The sequence below is a fragment of the Thermobia domestica genome, chromosome 2, assembly GCF_964235325.1.
Source record: "Thermobia domestica chromosome 2, izTheDome1.hap1.1, whole genome shotgun sequence".
In the NCBI taxonomy this organism is placed as follows: domain Eukaryota; kingdom Metazoa; phylum Arthropoda; class Insecta; order Zygentoma; family Lepismatidae; genus Thermobia; species Thermobia domestica.
In genome coordinates this window covers 254,294,687-254,304,468 of record NC_137455.1, presented here as the reverse complement: position 1 = coordinate 254,304,468, position 9,782 = coordinate 254,294,687, and the positions used below count along the sequence as shown (strand labels likewise).

The 9,782-nt window shown below is 34.1% G+C and overlaps 1 protein-coding gene across 9 annotated transcripts in view; it reads left to right on the top strand.

Annotated features, from left to right (window-relative positions):
- The first annotated feature begins 5,523 nt into the window (after positions 1-5,523).
- LOC145678450 (neuronal acetylcholine receptor subunit alpha-7-like) overlaps positions 5,524-9,782 on the top strand; it is an 829,132-nt gene continuing 824,873 nt past the window's right edge. For 3 of the 9 annotated variants that reach the window (XM_081748590.1, XM_081748589.1, XM_081748592.1), the window contains exon 1: positions 5,526-6,007. In XM_081748590.1, the coding sequence (XP_081604716.1) occupies positions 5,920-6,007 (88 nt within the window). In that variant the 5' untranslated portion in view covers positions 5,526-5,919. Of the gene's footprint in view, positions 6,008-9,782 lie in introns of all 9 variants that reach the window. The other 6 variants (XM_081748595.1, XM_081748594.1, XM_081748588.1 and 3 more) reach the window with 3 other exon arrangements.

Sequence of the window (9,782 nt, the reverse complement as noted above, 5' to 3'; positions counted from 1 at the left end):
ACTTTAAACGATAACTTTAAATATTAAATTTGGTGTCACTAACTTACAGAAACACCAGAATATGGTCATTTGACTGTAATATATGTTACCGTATTCCTCCCTTAATTGTCAAATTTCCAAAACTCTTTCCTCAGTGGCACCACGTTAGAAACTCTATATATTGTAGAAATTTCAAGTTTCGGGCTTAAGTAGTTGATCAGACAGTCAGTCAGTGAGAACTTCTTCTTCGATACAGAGCAGTTGTTATTTTTTTCTTTCTTTATTTATTTCTTATTTAAAATGGCGAAGTTAAGGCATAACCTTTTCTTCCACTCAACCATTTACATTTTTCTTTTACAGTCGGATCTCATAATAGTTTTTTTTACGACGAGAATAAAAATGGCATACACTTAGGCACGTTAAAGAGTTACAGACATACAGAACAATACAGGAAATAAAACATGAAAAGTGAAAATGAAACTTATTACATATAAAATAAACACTAAAATAAACAAGCGACAATGCTAAAGACATATTAAACTGTACAAGGAGAAATAAAGACATCAATCTTGGTTATATATAACATAAAATGCATTCCTATGATTGACTATGTACAGATAAAATGATGCACATACTTAAGTGGTTGTATATAATGTATACGTTCATACACATGTATCAGAAGGGAATAGAAAAGAAAATAAGTAGAAAGATAAAGAGGAAAAACGAACGACTACATGGTAACGCAAGGAATAGTTTCATGTGTAACAATTTTTTTTTTGTTTATTTATTTACTGAAGACCTTCATTAGAAAGATATTCCTTAGGCCGACGTTGAAAAATCGACACTGAACCAGAGTTTCTAATGCTTTCAGGGTGTCATTCCAAGCTTTGGTGGCAAATAATGTGAAAGATTTGGAAAAGAAATTAGATTTGTGCGTTTGAACGGCGAGTGTTGTACTTCCTTTAGAACGGGTATTTAGTGGGTGAGTATCGCCGAGAAATGTAAATTTAGAGGATAGATAAGTAGGTTTCTTACATTTAATTATTTTATATAAAAGTATTAGAGAATGAATGAGGCGGCGGGTATTTAGATTGCACCATCCTAGTTGTTGATAACAATGGGAGATGTGGTCGAAGCGCTTTTTATTAAATATGAATCGAACGCAGGCATTCTGACTGCGCTGTAAACGTTTTGCCAGATCTTCGGTTAATTCAACATATGCTGCATCACAATAATCTAAATGAGAGATTATCAATGACTGAACCAGGAGGCATTAATGGATTCCGGAAGAAGGTTTTTTAAACGCTGAAGAGAATGAAGGGTGCCGTAAGCTTTCTTGCATACTCTATTAATATGGTCTCTCCAATTTAAGAATTTATCAATCTGGAGTCCTAGGCTATTGACGCTATCGCTTACAGGAATGGCTACGTTGTTTACAAGAACATTCGGTATGCTTGTAATATTGATCGTCTAGAGTAGTTTACAAGAACCAAGCATGATAAATTTTGATTTGATTGGGATTACTTGCAGTCCATTGTTATGTGGCCATGTGCAGATACTTTCGATGTCACTGTTTAAGTGATGAATCGCGGTGGTTAATTTAGGGGATTAGTGGTTAAATAGCATTGTATATTATCTGCATATAAGTGATATTTATAATGGGTGGTGTGCTCAGGTAAAACGTTGATGTATAAGGAAAACAGAAGAGGTCCTAGGACGCTGCCCTGCGGGACTAAACATGGGACAAGTTTCGTATTGGAACATATGTTATTAGTTGAAACTTTTTGTTTTCTATTTGATAAATAGGAGCTAAACCAAGATAAAGTTGACTGGGAAAAGTTGTAGAAGAAAGACCGTTTAGCAATCAGTATGTCATGGTCTATATTTTGGAAATCTTTAGAAAAATCTAGTAGGGATAACAGTGTAATTTGGCGTTCATCTATAGCGGCACGAATATCATCAGTGATATTTACTAGAGCAGTGCAAGTGCTGTGCTGAGATTTGAAGCCTGACTGAAACGGATTTACGATGTTATTTTTGTCGAGGAACTGAGTTAATTGGTCATGTATTATATGCTCTAACGCTTTGGAGAGTTGGTTGAAAGTATTTAATTACTTTATTTGTTTAGTCTTTTATACACTCTATATAACATGTAAGTAAATGTTCTGTATTTCAGAAACTAGAATAAATGTTTTTATACACTACTTACAACTAAAAATACAACACCAAATTGGCAGGCAGAGACCTGATGGTTCGGGTAGTAAATTATTAAACTTACAGCTCTATGCGGCTAGTAACAAAGTGGTGACAGAGGAGAAGAACTGATGACTGTCAGCCGCCCTTTTGCCCCATCAAGCTACAGTACGGCGAAGCATTGAGAAAAGTAACCTTTGGATGTACATCTGATGTATGGGAATTCATCAGTCTTCAACACGTGCCACAACCCGTTAACTATAGCTTTCAGAGTTCGTAGATATGACCCACGTTTTGTAACCATCAATCGAAAGGCTTCTATTAGCGAAAGATCGGGACAACGCGCTGGGTAAGGAATAAAATATACATTTTTTCCAGTCAGGAAGCGTAGAACAGTACGTACAATATGAAGGCGTGCCTTATTTTACCAGAATGTATTCTCCGGTAAGTCGTACACTAAAACGACAAAAATCGTGTCCAACACTTCGTCAACGTATCGTTAAATGGTCAAAAGTCCATCAATGCATAGCAAGCACTAAAGGTCACGAAATCTGATTGCATCATATACTATAATACATAGTACAAGACCCTCCTGGGATTGCAAAATACATGCATCACTAAGTTTAGTGCCTATTGGCACGGTAGTGCCAGATAAGGATGCATCCACCATAATGCTGCAGGCAGAAGTGGTATTCGTTTGAAAAGAGGATTTCTTGCCATTCGTCTCTCCCTGTAAAGTTACCGACATCATTCTAATTTCCCATACCTATATATGCAGTCAGCGGTAGCTGCACCAATGGATGTCGTGCAAATATTTTTCGTTCTGTCAGGCTACGTAGAAATGGTCATTGGGCACTGATTGCTGTCCAGAGCATGCGTCATAGTACGGGATGTAGCTGTCTGATCCATCACCCTTAGGCACATGACTTCCGTCCTCGCGACCCGTGGTATGGTGCGGTTGACGGGATACGACATGTCACTGTGTAATGCCTTCGTTGAGCTATCAAGTTCATGTGCACTGCGCTGTGTTGCTTTGTACGCATTTCGTTCAATTCATGCTCAAGTATCATGGAAGGATAGACCACACTCGCGGTACACCACTATTTGCCCGCTCTTAAAGGTAAAAACCTGCTGGAAGGACTATCACATTCAACTACAAGGCATCTATTGACCAGTTGCATTCACTCATTTTACACAAACATTCGGATCTATCACTGAATCGGGCTCCATGGTTGGCTTCCATTTCCTGTCTTTAGATTACATACCCAGCGTCTCTGCTATTTCAAGGCGCTCTTTGTACTAATTGTTTGTTTATCCTCCCATACACTATACATTCTGCAAATTTGGACTTCCTGTGATATATCCTTCTTGGTACTGTATTTTTAATGGCGAGCAGTGTACTTAATATTACTTTTTTCAATTTACCATATAGTGCAACGATATTGCTTTTTCCTTTGCAAAATATGTTAAAACAACGCACTGGATTAAATTCAATTTAATGATTACTAACTTTAACTTTTCGGAATGTTGTAATTTCATAAATTATTATATCTAGGGATAAAAAATCAGGAAGTAAGATTGACAGGATACATCACTCAGAAGATAAATGGAAGAGAGTGCGTATAGCCGAAAGGAATCACTGTTTCAATAAAATAACTTCAAGTAGGCCAGAAACAAGTCAGAGAATAAATAAACCTAGATTTTAGGGAAGTGGGGAGTGATAATAATGATAGTACAGACCTGACAAAAGATACAACTAGTAACCCTATTTTGCTTCTGCATCGATTGAGATTAAGCAATAAAGTTGTTATTTATTTCGTGAACAATGACATTCTTTATTTTTTGTATTTGGTAATGATGTACAAGTATAATGATACATTTTTTTCATTCTAATACTGTTTTGATTTATTTTTTCCTTTCAATATAGTGATTCTTTAGATAATTCTTTATTTAACCTTTATTAACTGTTTCCAAATAAGTGAAACGGGCAAAACTAGTATAACAATTTAAGGCATTATTTTAATATATTTCAAAAAAAAAAAAAAACTTATGAATGCTACCTATCCTTCAATTCAATGGGATGTATTAGTATTTCAACCTTAGACAAATGGCCTCACCGGGTTCGATTCTCGGTAAAAACTAAAAAGGATTCATATTCTACGTTAAGTTCTAGATTCATGTCTCATAAAGCCACGGTGCTGAAAGCGTGTGCTTAACTCGAAAACAAAGTGAAAATCAATATAAACAAATTCTTGATTTGACTAATTTCCCCTATGATATTTATTTTTCGTATGTATCTGAGATACATTATTCAACACAACCTACCAATATTAATACGCATATGTTAGTAATAAATAATCAATGTATTAAGTTGTTTGCTTAGACAGAAAGATGGCATATCATGCTTTACATCTGAAGAGTTTATGATGGCATTTTTATATCTTTTTGTTACAATATAGCACAAATTTACCAATTTGTAGATTAATCTTGATTTATCTTTCTAAAATGTATTACTCAAAGGACATAGCCAATATATGTTATAATGAAACTTTTTCTACTTTTCACTATACCTAGGTAATTTTCTACAAATATATGGTTGAGCGTATTTGGGTATATAATCTCCAACTTACTTTGTATACCTCGTTCTTCGTATAGAAAGAAAACTCAAATCATGCTCAAAAACAAAACAAAAGGAAGAAAAGAAAAGAAAAACAAACGAAATGAAATGGAAACTGATGTACTGCTTTTAGATAACATTGTAGGAATAATATTTTTTTTAATGATAACGCTGACTATTGTTGTGTTTATTGCAATAAATTGCTTGAACTAAAGAAGGGTTTTTAAAAATAAGTAGGTCAGATGTTGTTTCATATATAGCCACGAAAGAATATCAGCCTTTGACCCCATCTTAAAGACGTCTTGACGTCCGCAGGTTGTAGTTTGAGAAGCATGTTTTAATATGAGTCTGCTGCAAGTGGCAGAGATGGAAATACAATAGTCTCGTATGGTAGGTGAAGGCATTATCGTGATATCAGAGTTGCGGCCACGCTCTATGCACAGGAAAGAAAGACAACGGGGGTAGATGAGACATACGAAGCAAAAGGAGGCAGAGGACGACGAAGAGAGAGAGAGAGAAATACGGAAACGAATCTAAAGAATGCAACAGAAACAAAAAGAGACAAGGAGAATGAGAGGGAAAGAGGAAGGGGAGAAAACCTAGGCTGCCACTGCAACGCGCTAGTTTTGACATCATAGGCTGCGGATGGCGGATTGGTGAAAGGAGAGGATTTGGCGCATGCGCCTTGATGTATTGATCGTGTCCAGGGTTCCCTCGCCTGCATGCAGCGATCCTGGGCGCGAAGGGGGCGCGGAGGTCTGAAACACAATCTTGGTGGATGGGAAGACCACGGACTGATATGATGCGCTCTCGTTTAATCGGGATCTGAACCAGTGCCTCCTCCCAGCAGGGATATACCCCCTTGGGTAGGAGGCCTCGTGCCGAACGAAAGATAACCCAAGTTAGAACAGTACCAAAAACTGAAAACTTAAACATATAAAAGTTTGAAAATATATAACCGGTGCCTTGACAAAGGAGGACGAGGAACAAGATTGGAGGATTACGTAGGCTGTTGCAGCCGTCGACGAATATCTGAAAGGAAATCTTTTACATAGAATTCAATGCCTACCAGGTGAATCTGGACTCTTCTCTCATCCTTCTCTGACGCCGGATCCTGCCTGGACGAAGCCATGGCCAAAAATTTGCCTTCTGGCCTAGGCTTTGGGGGCTGGCCCTCCAAGATCGCCCTTCTGGTTATATGCCTCTGTCTTCCACATGGTGAGTACTTACTTCATATCTCCTATTCTTCTGTTCATATTTCAACTAGAATCTGCAATTTTAAAAAGTATATTCTTCTTTATATCTCAAAATATTTAAATAAAATTTTACGGCACATATTCTCTCTATTAACTGAAACTTTACAAACTCGGAAAAAATATTATAGTAGACTATGTTTACACAGTTAATTTGCAGCATAGTTTACAGAAATAGTTTATCTAACTAAGGGAGGGCATACGATAAAAAGATATATTTGTCCAGCGTTGAGCATTATTTTTAAATAATTAGCCAAGATAAGTGTAAGATGATCCATTGATTCACTTACTCTTAATTTATATACATATATTACATCAATGAAATGAAACATATTTAGTTCAATACTTAATATTTAAAGATTTTGTATTACAACTAACCAAATTAATATAACACTTAAAATTGTAGTTACAGAGTAAAGTATTTATTATTTTAAATCGATATATGATATCGGTTTGAAACATATATAATAAGATATGTTAGAAAATTTTAACCTCGTGGTATAAATATTCATTTATGTTTTCTTTTTCGTTATTATCAACTGTAAAATGCACTATGTGTCCAATTGTGATTTATGTTGTTAGTTGATTTGATGTGATTTTACTTTTAGTTTAAAGTCCCATTAAGCAGCGAGGCTATACGCGACGTGCATCTACAGCCTAATGTGGAATCCGAGCTACATGAGCTCCCGACGGGATTCGAACCCGCGTCTCCCACTCCAAAGCCGCGTACGCTAACCGTCTAGTCACGAGGAAGCTATATTGTTAGTTGGATACCAAGTTCAAATTCTAATATATTGGAGTTTAATTTTCATTTAATATCAAAATAATTTAATTTTAAATTAAAAATGATATGAAATTTATTTGTATAGTAAACTCAAAATATTAATTTACTAGAATATTTACTTTAGACATTAATAATACTACCGGACAATTTGAACGAAATTTTAGGGAATCTAAACATACGAGCACAAATCACATTTTAATTTACATCTATAATAAACGGTAAGAATAGTGGTAATAATACATATTACAGCATATTAAACAAAGTTTCATCTTTTTTATCAATAACACTTTTTCAATGGTTTTATACTCTTACAATCAACCTTCCTTTTAAAAAAGGTAGCAATCTCTTAAGTTTGTAAATACATTAGTTAGTGCATTTGAAAAGCAAATGTGTTTGCGTTATTACATTGTTCATCTTGTAAAAGTACTTTAGATATTGTCGAGATTTTTAACAAGTTACAAATATTTGTTTTAAGTGCTATTTGTTATTAAAATAAACGTTAAGTGAAGCGCAGCACTTGAACAAAGACAAACTACTGAGGTAATTCAAATGAGTGGTTGGAAACGACTCTCCTTGTTTACAAAATATTCGAATTATTTTCTTAAGTAAAATATATATATTGGTATATTTTATTACTTAAGCTTGAAGTTCCTACTTTATGCCTTCAATCTGAATAAACAATGGTAATTTATTGGAATCACTATGGTACTACGAGCATCAAATGCAAGAATATTAACCATATAATTGCTGTTTTTATATAAAAATAATACTAGTAGCGGAGATAAAATAAGAAAATTAAGATTAATCAGTAAATAATCCGAATTTAAATAGAAGAGTGACTTAATTTATATATATATATATTTAAAAAATACTGTAAGTAGGTCGATGAATCATACAGTATTTTGTAAAATATTGGTAAGTCTATTCAATGCTCTTTCATATAAATGTAACCATATTATCAAAGTATTTTGAATAAATGTTTTTATGTGTTAATTATATAAATAAAAACATCCTAATATAAAGCTATGTTCGGATTGCATGACGTGTGTGAAAGTAGGAAGAGGTTAAACTAGAGTTTCGAAGTGATTTTCATTCATAATTTGGATCATTTAGTTAATAAACCGCGAGAAGAAATAATATATAAAGCAAAGAATATCTATGTGTAATGCAAGAGAAACTAAAATTGATTAAGAATGTTTTTTTTTAAATCTTATATTAAATATAACGTATTTTCCTTACTTATTAATTACATTTTTTTATTTTAACACAATATAGTTATAATCGCTATTCACATTGCAGTAATACATAATTATATTACTGCAACGTGGATATGAATATATAATTTTGTACGCAACCTTTCAAATAAACATATATGTAAAATGTATGTAATAGTTTTCATTATTTCATTATCATAAATATTCTTGATACAAATATCAAACTATTACAAATATTAAATCATTCTTCTAAGAAATAAATTTCCTTCTGGCATCGGGCAATAAAAATTTTATACATATTTTTTAACATTAATTTTAATTATCGATAACTGTTACTTATGTACCATGTGTGGCACAACATAAAACATTTAACGGGTAAGAATGAAATTGAAGAGGTTGTATTTTTGGGGGTTTTCCCAAACCTTCTTCCATAGATCTTTCTTTAAGGAAAGCTAATCAGTTTCTCATCGCAATTCACAAACAACCATATTTTACACATATCCTACTGCAGTCAGTTGCAAATGAAATATTTACTTTTCACAAGGGAATCCAATCATGTAAGTGTAATCGTGTACAAAAATTGGATGTTTAACTTCCCTGAATAAGATAAAAATGAATTGATTCTTTCCTATTCTCTCATCAAATATATTTTGTTTGCCAAATTATATTAGAAGAAATGTTATTATTACATATATATTTTATGAATAACTGTACTTTCATTACTTTGTATTTCTTAAAGGATCTAGGTACCTGATCTTTTTCTTTTTGCTGCCTTGTAATTATGAGGATATCGTACGCGTCTTTGATATATGATACCTGGGTTCGATTCCATGTGGTTCTAATATTCCATGGCAATATTCCATGTGGTTCTAATCCCATGACAAGCTATAGACCTACTAAAAAGGACGGATAAATCCAAACAATCCACCCTCTTTTTCATCAAATATATTCATTTATCCGGATCTTGTAACTCGTAAATGAGAAACCACGTTATTCTATTATATCCCAGTGGGATCATAATATATGAAACTCCGTCATCGCTTTCTCTGAACAATATTTTCTTTTTTAATTTTTGTTTTCTTGAATTATTATTCTATTGGTCTAGAACTTCTTTCATTAAGCTATGTTCGAAGCACATTATTTACAGGACAGATAAATAAAATTTCTCCACATGTATGACTGGTTGGTTTAGAATTTATCATTACCTTCATCACCGAAGATAGAAGAGACATTAACCTGCAGTTTAAAGTAGGATCCGAACTATGAGCTTCTACCGAGAATCGTGCCCGGAGCTCCCACTCCGAAGACGCGCATGCTTCCCATTGGGTCTGCAAGGAAGCTTTCTATGATTTATGATTCACTCGTTCCATAATGTGTCAATATATATTAGGATTTGCTTTGGACTTTCTTCGAATCCTTGGAGTGAACATATTTTGAAATGTCCAGTCTCCAACCCATTTTTAAAAAGTGAAATGAAATCTTTAAATTTTACGTCCCACGTTTATGCTGACTAGGCTAAAGGAGACGGTGATGAAGAGAAATGAATGAATTGTTGAAATAAAGAAAATGGGAGGAAACGAGAGAACACCCAAAACCCACTCATACGATGTTTGTCCACCACAAAGCCCACTTTGCACGAGCTGAGATCAAACCAAGGGCCCCATGCACAAGAGGTGAACGCTCTACCGCTGAGCCGCCACCCTATTTTAGTTAAGGTTTACATTATATATACATACACATAC